The sequence below is a fragment of the Engystomops pustulosus genome, chromosome 3 (assembly GCF_040894005.1).
Source record: "Engystomops pustulosus chromosome 3, aEngPut4.maternal, whole genome shotgun sequence".
Classification (NCBI taxonomy): domain Eukaryota; kingdom Metazoa; phylum Chordata; class Amphibia; order Anura; family Leptodactylidae; genus Engystomops; species Engystomops pustulosus.
The window spans coordinates 158,324,172-158,347,580 of record NC_092413.1 but is presented as its reverse complement, the minus strand read 5'-3'; the positions used below and the strand labels follow the sequence as shown (position 1 = coordinate 158,347,580).

Sequence of the window (23,409 nt, the reverse complement as noted above, 5' to 3'; positions counted from 1 at the left end):
GCATATAGCTTACTTCAGATCAGATTTGGGGGGTATATCTGAACTATGTAAGGTTATTGTCAGGCAGGTGTATTAGGATCACATTGTCACACGCATATCATGAACAAATATCCCAGAATGACCCAAGGGACTCATCATACTGTTCATGTCAGCAGACCTTCATTTACCCTGTGACACTTGTATAGCATAGGTGCAAAAAATGTCTCCATACTCTCCTTATTGAAATTGTCCTAAATGCTGCGTGTAAAAACATAGTTCTACTGATTTCAGTTGTGTTATCCATTAATATAAGGACACAATAATAGTTTGTGTTTTATTCACATGCTATATTTAAGTGAAATATATCCTAATAGGGGGTTTACCTAAGACCCCATGTGTAACCATACTTTGCCATAACATTCGTGGACATAGTGGCCCGGATAATCATGTACATGAATAATAAAATATGTAGGAAACTCTAACTAAAATTGTGTTAAGGGGAGTGTTACTACTTCTGGGGTCAGAGGGGACAGTTTTAGGTTATGTCACGCTATCATCTTATTAGGTGATGACATTTATCATCTTTTGTATTTTATTTCCTACTAATACACATTACTGTGCTGTGCATAATGTAGGAGGAGAGCACAGTCCTGCTGCTCCTCCATCGCACTTCATCTTTGTTTCCTCATGCCATGTCTTTGCTTTTTGAGTTTTATGTGAGCAGCAGCGAGTCCTTTCCTCGGGCGCTGGTTGGTGCCATCTGCCTTTTGTTATTCCGGACTTGCTTTGGATGGGATCACAGTAATGTGTTGTGACTTGGGCCCCACAGGAATGTATCTCGCAGTCAGCAGTGAAAACAAAGTTTGAGCAACACACTATCAGAGCTAAACAAATTACAGATACTGTCAAAGATATCATGGATGCCATCAATGTGGAGGCTGCTGATAAAAGGTAAGCTGATCTGTTTTTTCCATTCACTATATTGGTTAGAGGTGTGAGGTACCAGAAACAGTCTCAAAGGGATGGGACCCCACCATAAAATATTACCATAAAAAACTGCTGATACTGTTAGTTATAGTGTAACCATATATTTGTGTACATTGGTAGCAGCATGACTGTGAAAAATGGATTTGTTTTCCAGGATTGTAGCTTGACTAAACGGACTGGGGGGTATTCCTGTGTGAGATTACCTCAATAAGCACAGCTCCCTCTTCTCCAAGTAAGAGCAGTACTAGTTAGATATTACAGCAGAGGAGAGCGGCTAGGGAATAGTTTAACTGCAGAGCTTAACCTTTTCGTGACCAATGGTCACTGGTGCCTGAATGGTCAATTTTTGACGTTCTGCTATGCGCTTCTTTAAATATCTCCTGGAAAAGCTTTAAAATTTAGACTTTTTGTTTTGTTTTCATTTACATGTACAACTTAACTTGATATTAATTACATAATTTTTCTTTATATTTTGCAATAATTGACTAAAAATGTGAAAAAAATAAGCCTTTTCTGTCATTTTCCAATTGGTTATTTTAATTGCTAACTTTTAACAAAATATGTTATAAATATGTACAGCATTATTCCATCACCCTTTCCCAGGTTCCACTACAGATGCAGAGGGTGCATGTACTTCTGCAATTCTGTACAGTGAAAGTCTTTCCTGCAGCTTCTTCTATATTCTGCCTCTAGCTGACAGGGCACACTTCTAACACTCATGTCTCTTGAACACTGGCACCTAGAAACACAATTCTGGTGTCGTATAAGGATTGTCTATGGATAACCAGAGATATCCACTCTTAAAGTTACAATCGGAAATAGAAACCTGTACAACTTTAAGGGTGGCTATTGATGGCTCTGTAAGCATCCATACAGAATCCACATATTCCTCTTATTCCTTTAATATGACACCAGAATTGTGTTTCTAGGTGCCAGAGTTCAGGAGATGTAGCCGTTTGAAGTTGGTTATTGTCAAGACATTTATAAGCATGGGCACGTAGGATATGTATTGCCGTACAGCAGTGATGAAGGGGTTAATGACGCTCCCCCCATTGCTAAAAGTCCAATCCTGGAATATAATTCCATCTTTTCAGTTAAATGACAATTTAGGCTATGTTCACATCTAGTTTATATCTCTGATGTACGTATAAGTCACGCGGCTTGGCATCGTATGCTTACAACAGGGGGCTGTAAAATATCCCAATGTATAAACATACAGGGGTCTACATCATGACCTTTACCCCTGAGAGCAAGAGAAGCCGCAGGTAGGTATAAAGAAAGGGTGTTATTGCACAGTCTGACCACAATACTTGCTCCAGCATAGATTGTACTAAGAGATTTTATCTAGACCTTTATTAGAAATGTATATTACATTTTGCGGTTTGTGGACATTTTCAGGGTACATGCGATTGAAAACAGAGAATACCAGGTGGACAGGTTAGAGTTTATACAGAGTCAGATGGAAATCCTTTCTGAAGATGTCCGGAAAAGAATCCTGCAGATCACTGAGGTGGTGAACAAGCAGGTAAGGCTTGTCTGACATCTTTGTGATTATAATAATTCCTGATAATTTATATAGCGCACACAGATTCTGAAGCACTGCACAGAGCTTGTCAAATCAGTCCCTGTCCCCAATGGGGCTCAGTCTAATCAACCTACCAGTATGTTTTGGAGTGTGGGAGGAAACTGGAGGACCTGGAGGAAACACATGCAAACACGGAGAGAACATACAAACTCTTTGCAGATGTTCACCCTGGGACTTGAACCCAGGTCCCCAGCGCTGCAAGGCTGTAATTCTAACCACTAAGCCACCGTTCCTCTAATGGAACCGAAAAGAAGGTCTAATAAAAACTCAACACATTTTAAAACATGTTCACATTCTTTACTGTGTAAAAAAACAAGTAAAAAAAACTAACCTGTATCGCTGTGTCCATTTTATACAATCACATATTCTACATATAATTTATTGGTTCCACAGATGGTCACGGGGACTGATGTATTGTTGTATGTTGTCAGGTTTCGGATGCTATGATGGATGAGATTTGCCATTTATCCCTCCTAGTGGACAAATTTGAAGGAGACTTCCACCCTTCAGCGCAGTTTCTCAAGCACTATAAAAATGTAAGCCATAATTCTACTATTGTGTGATGAAAATATTGATGTCTGTCTTTTATAAGGTGCAGGGGTTTGGATGGTGTATCAGCATGACATTACCAGACACATTCTGCAAATTGAAAACCATATTGTTTTGTGCTTGGTTTTTGTCACCATAGATGGGCAACAGCTGTAAAAGGCCATTTTTTTTAAGGGTTACAATAATTGAGCACTTTAGCTTAGATAATCAATTTCAGATTGGCCACAGACCCGCGCCTGATGCGGCTGCAGGTGTCTGGGGGACTAGTGACATTACCGTCCTTAGTTACATGGCAGTAGCCGCTCTGGTGAGAACTGTCAATGTATGGCATTGTAGGAAATGAATTTCAACTGAGAGCTGTGGTTTGCCCTTTAAGGGACACCTGTCATCAGGTCTGTGTCACTTGTCCTGTCACTACTACCTGTTGGAGCAGCTCACAAGGATCCATCCCAGCCTTTATCTAGTTATTTCATACATTAATCATTGTAAAATCATCTATTTTTTATCATGTAAATGAGGCTGGTCACATGGTCAGAGGCAGTGATGTCACCCCTGTTCCCCCTCCCCTCTCCTCCCCCTGCTCATGTCTGTGTGTAATGTATAGTAAAGCATTGCTAGTGTGTGTGCTGCATCTGCTGACATGCTGCATCCTCCTAATACACATGTGAGAGACACAGACATCAGCTACACATGAATCTGACATGTTCTGCTATAACATGGCTGCATCCTGGAGCTGCTGTATCTCTCCTATACACACACCTACACACACAGGCTGCAGGGGGCGTGGCCACCAGCACCAGGAAGCACATCATTATACAGCCTCACATCATTATACAGGCTGTCAGTCAAGCACTGGGGGTGTGGCTGTGCCTCCCACTCATGAATAGAGTGGACAGCTTGAATATGCTAATGCTTCATTGGACATTTCACAGGTCATTTGCATACAGCTTTAGGACCTCATTGCTTAGGTTTACAGGCATGTAGAGGGACAATAAAGGGATAGAGGCAATGCTCTCTAATGGCAGTTTATGAAAATATATTTAGTTTAGGAGGGTTATTTTGCATGACGGGTTCTCTTTAAAGGGCATCCTCAAATCTTGATCCCTTTGTGATGCTAACATGATAAAGAGAAGATTATCATGGTATATGATGGTACAATGCACATGATTACCATGGGACATGCCACTCTACTACCTCGCCTAACTCCACTCACCCACACACAGCTCTGCTCCCCCTCTCTCGGGTTAGACACCTTTCTTATCTGTAGAGCAGGTGCTGCTGGACTGGTAGTGCCTCTGGCTCTGCTGCTGTTTGCCTCCTCCCTGCTCCTGCAGTACAGGAGATCCACTTTCATGTGAGAGGAATATGACCAGACAGGAAGACCTGCCTGACCATAGTTAGGACTGAATTAATGGTCGGATCCATTGCCCATCCTCAGTATATTTAATAGCCAGATCCTACACAAATTCTTTAAAGGGGTTTTCCACTTTCAGCAAATAATTGATATAGTTTGTGTAAGGAAAAGTTATACAATTTTCCAATGATGGTACAATGTACATGATTACCATGGTACATGTCCTTCTATCTCGCCTAACTACACACACACACACACACACACACACACACACACACACACACACACACACACACACACACACACACACACACACACACACACACCACTGCTATACCCCCTGCTTGCTGTCATTCTACCTGTTTACTAGTGGATAGATATGTCTGTGGTCATGTGATGGACAGGCAGGTGCAGGAGCCGTTATCACACGACTCTGATTACTCTGTGATAATAACGTGCATCTGTGTGACGTCACATCACCATGGACAAATCTCTATCCACTGGAAGTAAACAATAAAGCTTCCTATAGAATGACAGCAAGCAGAGATCTAGAAAATGGTGAAGAATTGATACAGAAAATTTATATTGGAAAATTATCTAACTCTTCATTACACAAACAAGATCAATTATGAGCTGACTGCCCATGTGGTGATTGTCAAATTTGTCATAATTTCTTCATGACTGGTCAACTATCTAATGTGTATGGTATCTTCCAATCCTATTGTATTAAGGGAGATGCCCCAGAGTCTGGCGGCAGATTGCTTCCCTCTCCTGCTTCGTGTGGTTAGGCATGTTTAGCAGCAGAATGTACACCAGGCCATACTCTTCATCTTGCTTGAGGGCAGGGCATAGTTTATAAAAAAAACCTCCTATTTGAATCCTTTCATGAGCATTGTTTCAAAGATTTAGCACAGCTTAAATTATTTCTGTAGCCCCCACTGATCCCATGCAATCAATGGCAATATTTTCAGGTGATGCCAGGCCCAGGACCAAGCATGCAAATTGTTGTAGTTGGTTATGAAAGGTCCTCAAGAAAGGAAACCATAATTTCTGTGCAAATAGTTTCACATTGCAGGCTGTGATATTTCTCATCTTTTGAAACTATAGGAACTGAATGCACACATAGAAAAGGGAATGGGGAGGAAGCTTGCTGACCGCTGTTCTGCCGCTGTCAACTCTTCGATATATAAAGCACAAGAGGACATTATAGGTAACCTCCATCTTCTCTGCCTAGCCTGTGCTCTGCTCTTCTCTGCCTAGCCTGTGCTCTGCTCTTCTCTGCCTAGCCTGTGCTCTGCTCTTCTCTGCCTAGCCTGTGCTCTGCTCTTCTCTGCCTAGCCTGTGCTCTGCTCTTCTCTGCCTAGCCTGTGCTCTGCTCTTCTCTGCCTAGCCTGTGCTCTGCTCTTCTCTGCCTAGCCTGTGCTCTTCTCTGCTCTGCTCTGCCTAGCCTGTGCTCTTCTCTGCTCTGCTCTGCCTAGCCTGTGCTCTTCTCTTCTCTGCTCTGCCTAGCCTGTGCTCTTCTCTTCTCTGCTCTGCCTAGCCTGTGCTCTTCTCTTCTCTGCTCTGCCTAGCCTGTGCTCTTCTCTTCTCTGCTCTGCCTAGCCTGTGCTCTTCTCTTCTCTGCTCTGCCTAGCCTGGGCTCTTCTCTTCTCTGCTCTGCCTAGCCTGGGCTCTTCTCTTCTCTGCTCTGCCTAGCCTGGGCTCTTCTCTGCTCTGCTCTGCCTAGCCTGGGCTCTTCTCTGCTCTGCTCTGCCTAGCCTGTGCTCTTCTCTTCTCTGCTCTGCCTAGCCTGTGCTCTTCTCTTCTCTGCTCTGCCTAGCCTAGCCTGGGCTCTGCTCTGCCCACCCACACCCTGTTATTTTTTCCCATTTTCAGAAAACCTTAAGCCTTTGCTGCCATCTGCTGTCCAAAGTGAATATAGCACTGGTCTACATTGCAAGAAATTTGATCTCAGCTACAATTTAAACTGTGAAAAGTTGTGCTGTGATTTCCTGGAAGACATTGAGTTTCGCTTTTCCCTCGGTTGGACGTCACTTGTTAATCGGTATTTAGGGGCCAAAAATGCTCGTATGTTGCTAGGACTTACAGAACCGGTTTTTCAGGTATGTGCTGAGCTGCTCTGCATATGTACGTTAACACATTTATGCTTGTGATATGGAATCCTGCTTTATAATACATCATGGTGGAATCCTCCTTTGTAAGTTAATAGTTTTTCGTTTTTTTCCAGATCCCACGACCTGTAACCACCCCCACCACGACTTGTAATGTTGCCCAGACTCCAGAGGCCGTATCCCAAGAAGAGCTAATGGTTACTGTGATGTCTGGATTGGCGTCATTGACATCAAGAGGGTCTATGGGGGTCATCATTGTTGGAGGAGTGGTGAGCACCGTCACGAGACAACGTATTGGGAAACCATTACAATACACGAAACTAAGTGCAGCGTGTGACCAATACTTATATGTACCAATCCACAAACACTAGTGCAGGCCTAGTTTAGGGGCCATCACTCATCATCTAGTTGGCTTAGTTTACAACAATAATACATGTAATTTTTTGGGTACACAGTTGATCTTAAAGGGGTTGGCAAGAAAATGCTATTAGTAGTCTTGTTTCAGGATAGGCTAGTAGTACTTGATTGATGGGGGCAGCTATTCGTCATAAACAGAGCAAATTTCTGTTCCTTCTTACAGTGGTTGATAGGAGCCATGGCAGGAATTAAAGGAAAGCACCATTCTATTAAAGCATGTGTTCTTTTCGGTTACCACCTTGAAGGGCTTCCCCTTTAGATTACTGTACACTGCAGTGGGATAATTAAACTACCAAAAATTTCTTATTGTGTGTACATCTTTCTGGAGGTGTATTTTATGGGCTGTCCTATGAACTGGAGTATTAACAATGTAAAGGGGGTGACAGATGGTTGTGGGACATCCACCGATTACAAGAACGGTGGTCCTGGGTCCCTCCCTCGCACATGCTTAGTGGAACTGCCGAACATGGGTAGCTGGTGGACACTTCTCCCATCCTATAACTTGGGAGCATGTGCTTTTTCAATGTCCGATTCATAGAAGTAGAACTAACATTTAGGGATTTGTAGAACCACTTTTTTACGTATTTGACCTTCTTATGGTAAATTCTCTACATTTCCGGTGGGACAAGCTGCCTGACATGTGGTGACCCCAATCACACTTATTTTTGCAGATCTGGAGAGCTGTGGGCTGGAAGCTGATTGCCTGCTCCATGCTCGCATATGGAAGCTTGTACATGTATGAAAGGCTGACGTGGACCACCAGGGCCAAGGAAAGGGCTTTCAAACAACAGTTTGTGAACTATGCTGCCCAAAAACTGCAGATGATAGTCAGCATTACCAGTGCCAACTGCAGCCACCAAGTGCAGAAGTAAGTTCATAGACGCCGGTGACTAAACCACAATGTGTTCTCATGGCAGCGCAGAAGATTGTGGATCTATAACATTGTTTCCTCATCTTTCATAGAGAGCTTGACAACATCTTCACTAGACTCTGTCAGCAAGTGGACATTACTCAGAGGGGTCTACTGGAATCCATCAACAAGCAGTCTGAGGAAATAAGACAGCTGGATACGGTGCAACACCAAGCCAAGGTGCTGCGGTAGGTGTCCCTGTGCTTCTACTACTGCATCTTATTCTATCTCAGTAGTTATTCACATCCTATATGGAATACATGATGGGTAAATTACACACCACGCTCCTGCCTCTGACTAACCCACAGGAAGTGGGGAATGTGTGAAAGCTATTTGGCCCCTAATTTGAAAGTCATGATTTATTTTTAGGATGGGTTATCAATGTTCTGATCCTTAAATGTCTCTATTTACCCGCTGAGCCATCTACTCTCCTGCAAAAAAAAAGCCTCCATTCAGCCCCATGACTCTGAGCTAGTGAATATAATGACATTGTACAGTCTTCTAGTGTTGTGTCCCAATTACAAAAGATGGCGGTGTATTTACTAGCGTTACATGCACAGCCGCACTGCTAAGGATGGGACAAGTAAGGCAGTGTAATTTGTCATACATACAGGTTTTACAGCAGGCTTGCATCGGTAAAAAACTGACAAAATCTGACAGAAAAGTGATGGAAATCTGGAGAAAAATCATCAGTTTAGCATTGGAGATTTGTTTGTTTTCCGCACACATTAAAAAAGGCCTCTGCTGTCTATAGCAGTGATGGTGAACTATATAGAGACCCACTTTTTTTTTTTTTTTTTTTTTTACAAATTGCCAATTGCTGCCTGCTCTCTCAGGTTTCTCTTGTATCAGCATCTTGAGGGCCCCAATACAGTAGGAAGGAGGAGGAGATATTCAGATTATCACTGTAGCTTCCATCCAGGGTTCTCTGAACAGGTAAAATCACAAGGCCCGGATTAGGAGCTCCAATATCATTTCACCTCTGTCCACACCTCCTCGCTTCTTTTGCATTTCCAGTCACTTTAAAATGGCGCTGAACATGGAAAGTCCTGGGCTTCCTGTGACTGCATGAGGCCTTAAAAGAAATCTACGTATCTAGTTTAATCCCTGAACTGAGTGGTTTTGCTTTAAAAAAAAGACTCTGTTGCTTCTGTGGCTTCTCCAGTGCTTCTCCTCTTTACCCTAATTATGCACTGCTTCACGCTGTATTCACTGTGTTGTGCCTGACAGGCAGGAGTAATCAATCGCTGCACTATCCCCCAGCTGCTGTGTATGAGTCCTATCTGGACCGTTCAGGAAGCTTAATGTAATGTGTTTATGTACTGCAGCCAGTTCAGGGATTAAACAAAATATGTTTCTGCATCATTGTAGCTACAGCCTTCTTGAGGTATGTTTTCTCAATGCATAAAGGAAATCTACCATTTTGTTTTTATGTCCTGTCTGGTAAATTCTGTGCTGGGACGATAGCCTGGATGCCCTTAGGGCAGTGGTGGCAAACCTATGGCACAGGTGCCAGAGGTGGGACTCAGAACCCTTTCTGTGGGCACTTAAGCCCTCACCCCAACACACTTTGACAACTAGGATTAAAGGCTTTCTCCTGTGATCCAATACAGCCTAGGACGTGCCATGCTCAGCGCTAGGCTGCCAGGACTACAGGAGGAGCGGGAAGGGCTGGATAGAGATTGTCATTGGAGCTCCTGCTCGGGGGACCCTGGTTCTCCCTCTTCAGGGGGCCCTGGAGGAAAGCTACAATCCAAATTTCTCCATCTTTCTATTGTATTGGTGAATGCAGGAGGCCAATACAATTAAAACCTGTGCTACAGCAAGGAGCAATAAGTTACTGCTTAAATTGTCACTTTGCAACATATAAGTGGGTTTTGGTTGTAGCTTGGGCACTCGATTTCCAAAAGGTTCGCCATCACTGCCTTAGTGCCATAGGTTCGCCTCTACTGGTATAAAGTAGTCTGATATTCTGTGATTACACTTGGATATTGTGTCCTGACCCATTCTATAAAGAGTTTATTGCGTGAAAACATTAAAACTGGGATATGCTGACATTTTATGCTCTTCATTTGTACCTGGTGAATAAAATACTGACGTGTGAATACAGTATACCAATTTAGTTCTCTGAGGAAGTGTTCAGTCGTGTAGGATCTGCTGCGTGAAAGATTTCTTAGTTTCACCATTCTGCAAGAAGAATTCTTCATTGTTGTTATTTTTTCACAGAAACAAAGCTGTACATCTTGAGAATGAGCTGGATCACTTTACAAAGATGTTCCTTAACCAGAGCAAGTGACATTCTGGATGGATACTCCAGACCGATTGGAGCACCTGAAGAAGCTAGTGACTTGTAGGCTGGTGTGCAGGACTGTCTGTACTGTGAAGGGACTGGCATGTAACTCTATGTGAAGCTGTGAGCTGACGGCGCTACCTCCTGCTGGACGTTATTCTACACGTTACCTTACAGTCGGGTTATACTCCTTTCTTTGCTACCAGAATATATTTCTTTATTTTGTAAAGAAAGTGTTTCCGTTTGGCAGAAATCCCGGGTTCATTGAAATATTTATTTTATTATATAATGAGAAGAGCAGATGGAAGAGAGCAAATCTTTATATTCTTTGTACCAAATTAGTGGTAAAGGGTTTCGGAGTGGCGGGGAGCCCCCACTTGATTTTCAGGGTCACTCAGGTTTATCAGCAGTACCCTCTGTCTCTAGGGCCATGGCAATGGAGCATCCCCGCTTTATGGGTTACTGTAGCAGGATTAGCAGTGGTATAGGGGTGCGGGAGGAACGCCTTATACTTCTGATTTCTTTTAATGCTACAGTCACTTTCTGTTAGTAGCGTTTCTCTAATACTGTAGACCAGACCGCAGTCATGAATGATACTTTTCATCTAAAGATTATATAATGGAACCACACAGGTTAATAGTCATCAGTAGCATGGGAAGAGATGCTGCTTATTCTAAAAAAAAAAAAAAAAAAAAAAAAATGACTTTGAAGGTTTACACTTTTCCTACACTTGCTGACATGTAACAAGTGGCACTGATTTTTCTATACATTACGTCTACGAATGTATATAGTGGCGGTTTGTGACAGGAAACAAAAGTAAAAGTTTTGTATTTCTCACAATACTTGTGTATTTATTCACCATTTACAACCAGGATCTTGTGCAGATTTCGGAAGATCCAGGTCCAGCCCTGTACAAATGCCAAGTGCATTCCAAGAAAACACTGAAAATATATGTAGGTGGGCACAATGAAACTCTGCATTCATCAGGGTCTGCCCCTGCCCATAGAAGTACAGACTTATTCCCGGCTGCACAAGAATGGCAAGTACAAAAGCGAATGTATGCTGCCAGACCACACCGTGTACAACCACCATCTTGGTTCACATACTAATAATATCTTGCCTTACAGGATCAATGTTCTGTATTAACTAAACTTAATTTACAGTTGTTACAACATAGGGACTAACCTGTAACAACTCAAACACTTTATGGTTTAGATTAGTTTGAGATGAACAGTGTGGATGCAGGAAGTGAATGGGGGCCATGAGTTCAGGGGATGGATACTTTGTACACGTCTAATATATTTACCACATTTATAATTTGTAGTTCATCTTGAGTTCCCTTTTTTCCCCCTTTACCACAATGGCCCCTCGAGAGCGAGGGATTCGACCCAAGGACAGGAAGGGACCTAAGCGGATGTTATGATCCAGCTATGAAATGGGGCTCATCCATACACCACTCGCCCCCTTTAGTAGCATATATATTCCCGTGTATGCACGTCGGCATCTTCTGCCATCATGTGTTTGCAGGACGGGTCTAGGTGGTTTAGCTCTCCTCCGGGACATGTAGGTGTATAATATCAATATGTCATAGGCTATTAGATGCTGGACCCCGGACTGGAAGTGGCCGTAGCCTACATTCACGCCAGAAAGCTTTAAACTGGAGGAACCCCAGCAGCAGTGCCCAGACTTGTCAAGGTTCCTGCTCTCCGTTCTGCCCTCTTTTTGCTTACACACCATTGCAGGGGAAGAGGCGCCTAAAAAAGCCACAGGTAAAACACAAAGAGAATTCAGAGTCTGCATTCATAAATTATCTACTATCATATGTTTTCCTGTTCCCCCTGCAATAGGAAATTTATGAAGGAGGAATATTTCTTTTGGATGGAAGAAGTAGAGAGATAAACTAGGGGTCTAAACAATCCGAGACCAGTATTAGTAAATCCGGACTTCCCAGGCCCTTCCACCGCTGTCCCCATTCCTTGTACTCGCTCGGAGTCAGAAGAAAAGGATGTTATAGGCCAGGACGACTCTGTTTCTTCCATCTCTGATGAGGAGTTGGCAGGTCGGCCACTGTTTGCTACAGACACTGAACATTTCTTAAAAATGGTCAGGTCCACCATGGAAATTGAAGAAAAAAATAGAACCAAAGTCGGTACAAGACATTATGTTTGAAGGTCTAGCAGAAAAACAAAAACATATCTTTCCCATACATGACACTAAGCTTATCGCCAAGGTATGGATAAAAACCCAGATCAGTGAAACGAAAATATTTGTTTGATTCAGAATCGACCGCCCCAGGTATTGATGTTGCTATCACTAAAATCTCCCCTTTGAAGATTTAGGATCACTTACAGACCCCATAGACAAAAGAGCAGATGGGTTCCTCAGGCTTTTGGGATTCTGCATGTGTCGTGTGTTTGGCTTTGCTAAAATAAAATCCCTAGAGACTTCCTAGCCCGTCTATAGCAAATATTCAGAAAGGAGCAGGTTTTTTTTTTTTTTAGCTGATGCCTCAGTGGATGCCCTGAGACTCTGCTAGGTCAGCAGCCTTATCTTATTCAGCTTGCGGGGAATTATGGTTGAAAAATTGGCCAGGGGTTGTTATATCCAGAAACAAGCTGTGTGGGATTCCCTGTGAAGGAAAACTCCTTTTGTCGTTCAGTTCTGGGCAACTTATTGAAAATCGGGGATAGAAAGTAAATGTTTCCGCCAACTACTAAACAGATAAAACCTTTCCGGCCCTTTTTGTAGATCATGGTTCCAGAAGGGATGTAAGGATTCTAGACCCCAGAACCCCAGGCCTCCCCAGAACAGTAGATGGTTCCTTTTTAACCAACCGGCTAGACCATCTAAACACCAAAACTGTCCCCAATGACACCATGCCCTGGGGTGAAAGCGCTCTCTCTCTTCCACCACGTCTGGAAACAAATTTCGAACATTGGCTGGATACTAAATTCTGTTCTAAAAGGCATAACCTTGGTAATCGACCAGGTTGCAAGAACATGTCCAATGCTAACATGCCTAGGGTGGCTTATAAATAACCAAAAACCTTCCATGACCACATGTTACAAAGTATTTTTTAGGGGTTCTGTTAGACTCCTTGCAGGTCTTTTCTTCCCCTAGAAAAGATAGTGTCAAGAATTCAGGAATATAGAAGGTCCCTTTTGTCTCCATCAGATCAGCCACGTCTCTTTGGTATTTTTTACAGCCACTATACCAGCTGCTCCATGTGGACGGTATCATCACCACAGATGCCAGCCATAGAGAGTGGGGAGCTCACGTTCTAGATCAGATATTCCAAGGTCCCTGGCATCACACACAAGAACATCTCTCATCAAATTGCAAGTTGTTGTTAGCCATACTCAGGGGTTTGCAAGCAGCTCTTCCAATACTTTCAGGGAAAGCAGTATCAGGTTGGACAATATTACCTCAACTTAGATGTTCTCAGCTTATGCAAATTGCTTCTCTCATGTTTTAGCTAGGAGAAGACTACTTAATTTCCTTATCAGCAGTTTATGTAAGAGGAGTAGAGAACATTCAAGCAGACTTCCTAAGCCGTCAGACTCTTCATCAGGGAGAATGGTCTCTCAACAGGTCAAGCTTCCTGATGATAAATGATGGGGTACACCTCACATGGACCTTTTCACAAGCAGAAAAAACACAAGTGAGAAGGTTTAACTCACTCAGTCTAGAAGAACATCCACTAGCGATAGATGCCTACCCCCTAATCCATATCCCCAGAACTCTGAGGACAATATGACCTGAGCTCAGTTACCAAGTGGACTTACACATCTAATTAATCTACCGTGTACACACTTTTCTTCACATAGATGTTATCAAAAAAATGTACCTGTGTGAAGATTATTTCCCATGAATGTAGTCACATACCGCCAGTCCCCGGGTTATGTACAAGACAGGTTCTTTAGGTTTGTTCTTAAGTTAAAACTGTATGCTATTCCCAACTGATATATTTTATAATTGTACTTAAGTTCCAGACAATTTTTATTTATTTTTTTTGCCCCCGAGGATTTTCACAATGTTTTGCAATCATGGGAATAAGGATCATCAATAAAGCTTTATTATAGACACCTTACAGCTGGTCATTGCAGCCTGGGAGCATCCAGAGACCTTCACCCCAGATCACAGTGGGCAGAGGGGTTTATCTAAGGCGAGTGTCATTCAGTCGGGGGATGCCTGTAGTCCCTATGAAATGGAGGCATGGTCCTTGGATATGACCCCCGCTGCTGATGGGATTGTGCAAAGAAACAGTTTTTTCATATGAAATGTCTGGTAATTACTGCATGTGCCACAGCCGTAATGTGGTAATGAATCCAGGTGGTGGGCACCGCAATAACACATGCCTGGCCAATGCTTCCAGAGGGCAGGGCTGGTTGTATTCAAGGACACAAGGGACAATTTCTGGAAAATTATCTTCATTTGGGTACATTTTTTTAATAAAATATAATTGAAGAAATGTAGTTGAAAAATATTAAAATGTTGAGATGGGAATACCCCTTTAAGCAATTGTTTCTCTCTGAACATGGTCGATGAACCTGAGATGGTTTCTCTGACCCCTCTTATACCTGTAAGTGTTTTTTTCTTTTAGACTTAAAGGGATTGTATACAGTGGCTGGCAGTGATGCAACATTGAGAGTGCACAAGCTGCTGGATCCTGAATCCCCTGATATAGTAGCGCGCGCACACACTGCTGACATCACCTCCAGCCTCGGTATACAGAGGCAGCCATCACAGCAAAAGAACGGATGTGTGGACAGAGGTAAGTATAAGGTGTATTGTTAATACACCCCACAGCCATATACATTTTTTTTTTCCCATTTCTGGACAACTCCTTTAAAGGAAACCTACCACTTGGGATAGGGCTTATAAGCTGGACATGCCGTGCACCAGTTCAGGGTGAGCGGGTGCCGGCGCTCATCTCCGTTATGTTTTTAAACAGTTTGAAAGTGTTTTAACAGTTTAATAATGTTTATATCCTTAGTAACTTGTCCGCGCATGGTGCGCCGAGCGTGGACCCCGGTGCGGGAAAGCCAGTAAGGATATAAACATTAACAAACTGTTAACACATTTTAAAACTGTTTAAAAACATAACCTGAGATAAGCGCCGGCACCAGCTCACCCTGAGGCATGTCCAGCTTATAAGCCCTATCCAAAGTGGTAGGTTTCCTTTAATTAAAAAAAATAAATAAATAAAAATAATTATCTAGAAAAACAAGGTGTGGGACAGTATCTAAATTTTCCCAATCTGTGCCTGGCTACATCATAGTGGGTGCCCGCAGCACAAAGATCTAGGAAGATATAATCAAGGAAGAAGCAGCAGCTTGAAATATTTTGACACTTTGTCCTTGTCAAGCATCGCTGCATGCATTTCTGGTCAATAAATAGGATGTAAAAGGATGCAACTGGTCTGTGTCCATGTGCAATAACATTTACCACATTCACAGTGCCTGGATCTATGAGAACCTCCTTTTAGTTAACCATGGCCTCCTTCCTTCTAAAATCAACTTGTAAGATTATGCAAATGAGCTGAAGGAGGTACCAAAGCCCCTCCATGCTGTACCTTCACAGGCTGCTATACTGTATAACTCTCCCTCTGCTCTTCCCTCACCTCATGTGATCTTACTGCAGCAAAGGAGGTTTTATCACAAAGAGAGGGTAAAGTACAGTGTAACTACCAGGGAAGCTGCAGTATGGTGGGGCTCTGGTAACGCCCCTGAGACCCTCAGGCTCATTAGCATAATTTTAGGAATATAGAATAAGAAGATTACTGCAGTCGCAGTGTCTGGATCTGTGTGTAACTGCACAAGGTCTGATGTGGCAAGCTCTGTGCAGCGCTGCACAATATAAATAAAGGAATTATTACTATTCTTATTGTGAGTCACTGCTTTATCATTATGGATCTTAACAGTACATTTCCTTTAATATTTTTTTCTGGATAATGTACCATCCGCTGTTGATGTTAGTTTCTGGTCTTAGACAATACACCTCACATACCACATCTCTGGTTAAAAGCACTTGTTTATTGGTTACAATATCAATTCATGGCAACATATTGGTTTCACTGAGCCACTGTACAAATACAAAGAAAAAAAAAAATCAATTGTGGAAAAATATAAACAAAACGTTTATAGCAAGTGATTATTTCACAGGGAAATCTTTTATACAACAGCGACTGTTATAAAGGGAGAGAGAAGGGGAAAAGAAAAAGCATGGCACGTCCCTGGTTTTTAATTGGCTTAAAACCTTTAAAGACAGTTCTTAATACATACACGATCCAAAAGGCAGTGCAGAACTAAGTCAGAATCCATATTTATAAAGCCTTTTGTCAGCAACACATGAGTAAAAATGTTATAAAATGAATGTGCGAGAATCGTCCTCCTGGAAAGTGTAGAGAGAGATATATATTACAGCAACAAAACAATGTTTCCTCAAAAAGCAACTAAACCTTGGACTTCTATGGATATAAAGTGTAAGAACGCACATGTTAAAAGATGCTTTTTTTTTTTTAAAGTTATTTTTATTTAATTTTTTTTTTTGTTTAACCGTTTTCATCCCCTCCCCCCACCCAACCCCCCAGAATGGAGAAACACACAGGATTAAGCACCACTATGTAAAGAAAGCAATAAAAGGCCATAAAGATCTAGAACTACTCTCCACTGAAGTCCATATAGAACTCGGACCCTAGCACACTGTGTGGTAGAAGAATCTGTGAGGCACATGTAATGTGTTTATCAGGTTATATCAATCAGTAACACTGTTTGCACATATTACCATACGACACGGCATTAAACATTCTGCATGTATTTTATACAACCAGCAATTGGATAAAAATTAGAAGAAAAGAGACCAGGCTGGTGCTGCCTCCAAACTTAGGAAGAGATTTCACTATATGCATGCCAGAGTATGTATACAAGGTGCGCCATGGACCCATGCTTCATTACAAACGCAGTCTTCCATTCTGCCACTCATCCTCAGGACGTGAAGTAGTCTGCGGCCACTCGGAGCGGGAAGTGTCGGAATGTAATGAAGAGTTAGCAGTTTATACTGACAGGGGAAGGTGCAGTGTATGGATTAGGCAGACTACAGTTCCACTCAAGTCAAATATAGAGAAAGCCGTCTTCTCCGGCCTGTGAGGAAGAAGCGTGTGGCCATTTTGGTTTACGTCACATAGATGGGCCGCTGCAGGGAAGTTGGCACAGCCTGGCAAGTGCACAAGGGGCAGGCAATGTCGCCAGATTCACCAAATTTTCCATAGGCTGTCAAACCGTCACTTAAAAAAGTACCCGTCCTCCGCACAAACGCTGGGCCAGCAGTGCTCTCGGACTACCTAAAATCACTAGCAATCCCCTAATAATCATTAGAATAGGCCCCTTCCTTGTCAGGACATAGAGAAGGGCAACGGCTGCAGGCTGTTCAGAGGCCGTTTCCAATGTAAGAAGGCGACAAGTAAACATAAAGGCTGGCAAAATAAAATACATTACAGTTGGCATTAATAATACAAAGGGTTAAATATTGGCACATTGTGAATTCCCCAAATTTAAAACAAAAGAACATCAGCGAGAACAAGTAGAACAATTTGTAGGTGTCAACATCGCACAAGAGCGGTAGGTGGGTACCGAGTGATGGGGAAGTACAATCTATAGAAGCTACTATACCCAACAGATACTACACACCCGCTACAGTTAGTGTATTAAATGGGAACCCAAAAAAGGTCTCTTATCCAAAGTCTCTTTAGACCACATCACACCTTAAAATGTCATTTTCCCCTAAAAATGGTGCTCTGGCTATAATAACTAGCAATGTACATGACCCGATCATCTCCCAGAATTCCTGATCTACCTTATATCGGAATCCTTGGAATTTGGAGCTGCAAGTTTACAAGTGTCAGAATGACGTGTAGTCAGGACTTTGCAGCATGGTTAAGTGTTCCCGGGAGAGGGAAGGGGGGGTACACATTAGATCACGTGCTGAAGTCTGTTTGGTCTCAAAAAGTTGTGCTCAAAAAGGGGAACACTGTTATGGACAAACTTGTCCCTTCTCACTCCTTCAGTGTCAAGTGGTAAAAACAAACAAAAAAAATGCTTCTAATACTGAATCCCAGCTAAAATTTGGTCCTTCATATTGACTTAGATTGAGAATACTTGTGCAAAAAGGCTCTTCATCTTGATGGGGGTCACCTGACTGGCGTCTATTGGCACTTTTGAGAAGAAACGTGACTGAAGGCACAGTGCATCACAATGGGGGGGCTACTGCTCACCTACCCACGATCCATGGCCTCAAAGACTCAATATGGTGGATTCTCGCCTGCGGATACTCAAGTCTCAATACTGAAGGAGAAGATGATTTGGCACTGGGCTTTAAGTGGGAAGGAATAAATAAATTGCATGGACAGGCCGGCCATGATCAAGAAGAACTCGTCTAACCGTGGCCAACACTTATAATGCTGGATCTGCCACATTTGGGGTAAATACTAGAGGGGTATAGGCTGTGCCGTTCCAACGCAGAATCTATGTGATCAGTGTCCTCCATCTAACTGTGACAAAAGTCTTGTATAGGGTTTCACATTTGATCTTTCAATAATCAGGTTTTTAGAGTAAAAACTTTGTTTAGAAATTTCAAGTTTTTTGTTTTGTTTTTCTTCAGTGCAGGTAGATGGAAACTTTAGCAATTTACATTAGTGCATTCAAGAGTGGATTGGATTTTCCTGCATATTTCTGGTACTGCACGATGGCATCAGTACATAACTCTGTCCCAACATGCCACACAATATAAGGGGGTAGTGAGCGAGGTTAAAAACTGGCCTGCCTAAGTGTCAAGAAATACTACGACTGGATGGATACAAATACAAAAGCAATGACTTCATTTCATCCACAGCAAGTTCACGAAAGAGAAAAAAAAAATGTAAGAAAGGAAAAAAAAAAAAAAAAAAAAACGACAATCAAGTATATTTATCACTAAACTATTGTGGCGTTCAAAAAAAGCTACACTTCATATTCTTTAAATAAAAAAGGCATTATTTCATATTTCTTCATTTTTTGTGTTTTTTTTTCGTTTTTTCTTTTTTTTACATACAAACATTACATGATCGGCTGCTATAGTGTGTACATTCAATTATGTACAAAAAAAAAAAAATTTAAAAAAAGGAAAAAAAAAAAAATTATATATCAGTACAGACTCAGCAGACTTTGAGCACAAAGCAGAAATCTTTTAACCGTGTGGCTGCTGTAAAGGTCTAATACACAAGACTGACTTTTCTAGCAGCAAAAGGGTTAAAAACAACTTAACCAAACCACAAAATAAAGACTGGCTCCTAGACTCTTGGTCACCATGATCCTGTGTGCTAGCCCCTTTAAATAGTCACCAATGCGCTTTCCCCTTTGAACCCTTTATGACTTCACTTGATTTTTTTACTAGTTTAAAGAAAGCCTTTTTTGTGTAATAATAATCAGTGAATAGAAAAACTTCACCTGCAAATACAAGGTAGAAATGTTATTATTTCACAGCTATAGGCTGCAGCATTGACCTCTCCAGATCTCAGTGGAGAATTTACAAGATCATTTATCTTTGCCCACGTTAATTCCAGATTCTGAGGAAACTGTCCCAAGACCCTGTAGCTACAGCCATGCCGTCATCGGTTACACCTAAACAGCTCACACGGTTATCGTGACCAGCAAGGACTCCTGCGGAGACACAACAGACACAGGTGGGTTATACACTATGCTCCCGCCTCTTACAAGCCAATAACTTCACCCAGGCCGCGTTTTCACACTGTTTGTGGGATGTATATATGTCCCCATAGAGGGCGACGGCACCAGGCTGCAGTATGGCGCACACTCGGGTGACAGTCCTTCCCCGTACGTACAGCCGGGCACCATGACTCGATATGGAGAGGGGAGGGGTGAGATCCAGACAGGGAGTCCTTATATCAGAAATAAGGCAGACATATTCTGAGATCACAGATGTGACATGTCCAAACCGGTACAAAGCCGTATAGACACATAAAACACACTGTGGCCCTGCCAAATCATGGAATTACTCTCCCTCCTAGGAGAAAGCAATCCAATAGAACACAATAATGGAGCCGCTGGAGATTTTTTCATGGACCTTAATCCATAAAGTTACCAAAATACCTGCATGCTCCTTCCAGACTTTGGGGAGACACTTGTGTGACAAAGGTATGTGAACTGACATAGTGGACTATTTTGTAGGGGGAGACACTAGGTCCACAATGGATGCAGGAAGACAATGTCCCAGTAAAGCTCATTACATGGGCAGTGATAAAAGGCGGCGCACCGTATTATACTGCAGCTAAGACTTACCTGCCCGTTCGCCTTTCAAGGTGTCCCACACATTGCAGTTGAAATCATCATATCCTGCTAGTAACAGGCGCCCACTTTTAGAGAAAGCTACAGATGTGATTCCACAGATGATATTGTCATGAGAATACATCATCAACTCCTGGTCAGCACGCAAGTCAAATAGCCGGCAAGTAGCATCATCCGATCCCGTGGCGAATGCATGGCCATTGGGGAAAAACTGAAAATACATTTTATAAAACACAGGTATTATTACAGAGACTATAAACTTTGGATTTAATTATTCCGAACTATGTTTTACCGGGGGAACAGTATGTCACAGCTTGTGATAATTGTGAAAGTGTATATAAACATCAGATAAAAATGTTTATTTTAGGCTGATACTTACACAGACTGCATTGATATCAGAAACATGGCCAGTAAAAGACTGCCTGCACATGCCATCACGAATATCCCACAGCTTAGAGGAAGCATCACAAGCCCCAGAGACAAAAGTCCTCATGTCAGGGCTCAGCGACAGACTCATAACATCCCCAGTGTGTCCGGTAAAGGTTGTGGTTTGCTGTCCAGTCTCTATATCCCACAAAGCACTGAAAAAATATATAGATTTAAATAAATCCATCAAAGAAACCAAGGAAATAAAGGGGCACATGGTAGGTCAATTTCTTTTCTTCAATATTTACCAGGTTGTGTCTCCGGAGCTTGTGACAATCTGGTTGTCATCTAAGAAGCGGCAACAGGAAAGGTATCCTAAAATTACCAAAAACAGCCATTAACAAGCTATATAAAAGTAAATCACTCCATAGATAATTGTACATATTATATACTAAACTAAAATACCCCCAAACACAAGTAACAACCAACACAATGTAATACTTTTGTTAGGCCATCTAATGCACAAGTGGCCTCTCAACATAACTGGCTCCTTCCATCTATTCGGCTGAACCGTAGGAGAGGTTACGGCACATGTTCATGCTTTACCATACCAACATCTATAGTTTATATAGTGTAAAGTATAAGCCTGAGGTTATATATAGTTTATATAGCACCATCAAATTCTGTAGTGCTTTACAAATCATAGGGGACATATACAAATATATAGAGATTATTATTATATTATTATTATTAAAACTGTTCCCTATTCAATCTGTTTTGTCACCAGTTTGCCTATGCTGCTATGCAGAAAAAATAAAAACTTTAAGGCTGCACGGTGGACACACGGCAGCACCAGGGAAAGGAGGAGGGGATGAGCGCCGCTCACCCCTGTCCCTCTCCATAGAGAAACATGGCGCCGTATTCCGGACATCTTTCCCCGGCTACGGAACACACTACAGAATGCACGTGTGCAGCACCGTACTGCTCCATATGGCGCTGTGCCCCCATTGCCGGCCTATGGGGGAAGTATATCGGACGTATATATGTCAGCCATATATACGTCCCCCTACGGCCGTCTGAGTGCATCCTTATGGTGAAAAATTATGGCTGGAGCCTACTGATCAATAGAATACATTGCCACTCTCCATTCTAAGATAGAAAGGAGTAATGCATGTCTGCTTCCACTCCATTCACTGAACACAGATCTGCTCGAAATAGCCAAAGGCTGTAGTTAGATGGGATGAAGCTGCCATTTGGACCAGGGGACCCCATTATGTAGCTCACGGGGTGTCAGTGGGAGGAAAGCTAATTTTTGGTGTGGATCGTACCTGTGTGTCCTGGGAGCTCTCGACTAACTCGAACATTTCCTTCCCTGGTTTTCAGATTGTAAATGGAGCAGATATTGTCTAATCCTCCACAAGCTACATAGTTTCCAGATGGTGCATAAGCACAAGTCATCACCCATGAGGACCGCAGAGGAATGGCATGCATCTAGAGTGAAAATAGGGGTCAGTTATCACGACAGGCCAACCATCTGACCACTAGGAATGCATGAACAAGCACACATATCCATAGACATATTTACCTTATTTGTTGTATAACTGTCCCAAATAATTAATTTTCCATCTTGAGATGCACTCACTAATAGCCTAGGCAAAGATAGATAATAAAAGCATAAGAAACCATACAAAGAATTCAATAATAAAATACAGAGATCAACGGTCTCTTTAAGCCTTATGTTGCTAGTATGATACCAGATAAAACCAGAGATTATAGTCTGCAACACTGGTGGATCCTTGGTGGCCTCTCATGGTTTATGATGGTCAAAATGGTAATTCTTGGATCCCAGTGGAGAATAATAGAAGATGTAACATTGCATACAGGTCAAACTGGTTCCTCACTTCTCAAGCTCCAGCTTTGTCCTTACTGTAACTGATGGTTTTCTGTCTGGATGTCAGTGATATGATTGAAGAGAAGAGCCAAAGTTGAAGTGTTCTCTATAACTGGGAAAAGAGATTGAGTACGCTCTGCCTGATCATTACTGGGGACCTCAGCTAATTTGTCCTAGCTTCTGAGCTGGGCACCTGAGAGCATTATTTTAAAGGGGTTGTCCGAGGCAGCCATGTTGCCTGGAGGGGGCTGCTTAAAAAAAATAAACATGTACTTCCCTCCGTGGTTCCTCCCAATGACCCAGTTCGTTTTTACAGGGCACGGAAGCTGTGCTCAATCTAGCTTCTGGACAGCCGAAGCAGCTGGCCACGTCCACCCATTCCCAGCGCTGTATCAGACACGACCGGCCAGCCAGCCGGAAGATAGGGTGGGTGCAGCTTCCGTGCCCCTGTAAACAAACAGGGGCACCGCAGGGTGTGACCAAGGCGGTAAGTACATGTTTATTTTTTTTTTTTTTAAGCAGCCCCGTGCCAGTCATATAGCTGGTTTTTGCAACATGCAGCAACACCTCTTTGTGCTCAAATAAAAAGAAATCCACACAAAAGCGAGAAATCACAAGTCAAGTATTTAA

General features: G+C 42.4%; 2 protein-coding genes across 8 annotated transcripts in view; one reads left to right on the top strand and one right to left on the bottom strand.

The window, feature by feature from the left end:
* Positions 1-11,022, top strand: part of MFN1 (mitofusin 1) — a 30,097-nt gene extending 19,075 nt beyond the window's left edge. For all 3 annotated transcript variants that reach the window (XM_072142757.1, XM_072142758.1, XM_072142756.1), the window contains exons 10-18: positions 809-930; positions 2,365-2,491; positions 2,983-3,087; positions 5,562-5,664; positions 6,330-6,556; positions 6,682-6,834; positions 7,654-7,850; positions 7,946-8,080; positions 10,119-11,022. In XM_072142757.1, the coding sequence (XP_071998858.1) occupies positions 809-930; positions 2,365-2,491; positions 2,983-3,087; positions 5,562-5,664; positions 6,330-6,556; positions 6,682-6,834; positions 7,654-7,850; positions 7,946-8,080; positions 10,119-10,188 (1,239 nt within the window). In that variant the 3' untranslated portion in view covers positions 10,189-11,022. The remainder of the gene's footprint in view (positions 1-808; positions 931-2,364; positions 2,492-2,982; positions 3,088-5,561; positions 5,665-6,329; positions 6,557-6,681; positions 6,835-7,653; positions 7,851-7,945; positions 8,081-10,118) is intronic.
* Positions 11,023-16,197: 5,175 nt separating this feature from the next.
* GNB4 (G protein subunit beta 4) overlaps positions 16,198-23,409 on the bottom strand; it is an 86,979-nt gene continuing 79,767 nt past the window's right edge. For all 5 annotated transcript variants that reach the window (XM_072142751.1, XM_072142754.1, XM_072142755.1 and 2 more), the window contains exons 5-10: positions 22,474-22,537; positions 22,217-22,379; positions 21,197-21,263; positions 20,902-21,103; positions 20,517-20,733; positions 16,198-19,877 (exon numbers count right to left, since the gene is read on the bottom strand). In XM_072142751.1, the coding sequence (XP_071998852.1) occupies positions 19,771-19,877; positions 20,517-20,733; positions 20,902-21,103; positions 21,197-21,263; positions 22,217-22,379; positions 22,474-22,537 (820 nt within the window). In that variant the 3' untranslated portion in view covers positions 16,198-19,770. The remainder of the gene's footprint in view (positions 19,878-20,516; positions 20,734-20,901; positions 21,104-21,196; positions 21,264-22,216; positions 22,380-22,473; positions 22,538-23,409) is intronic.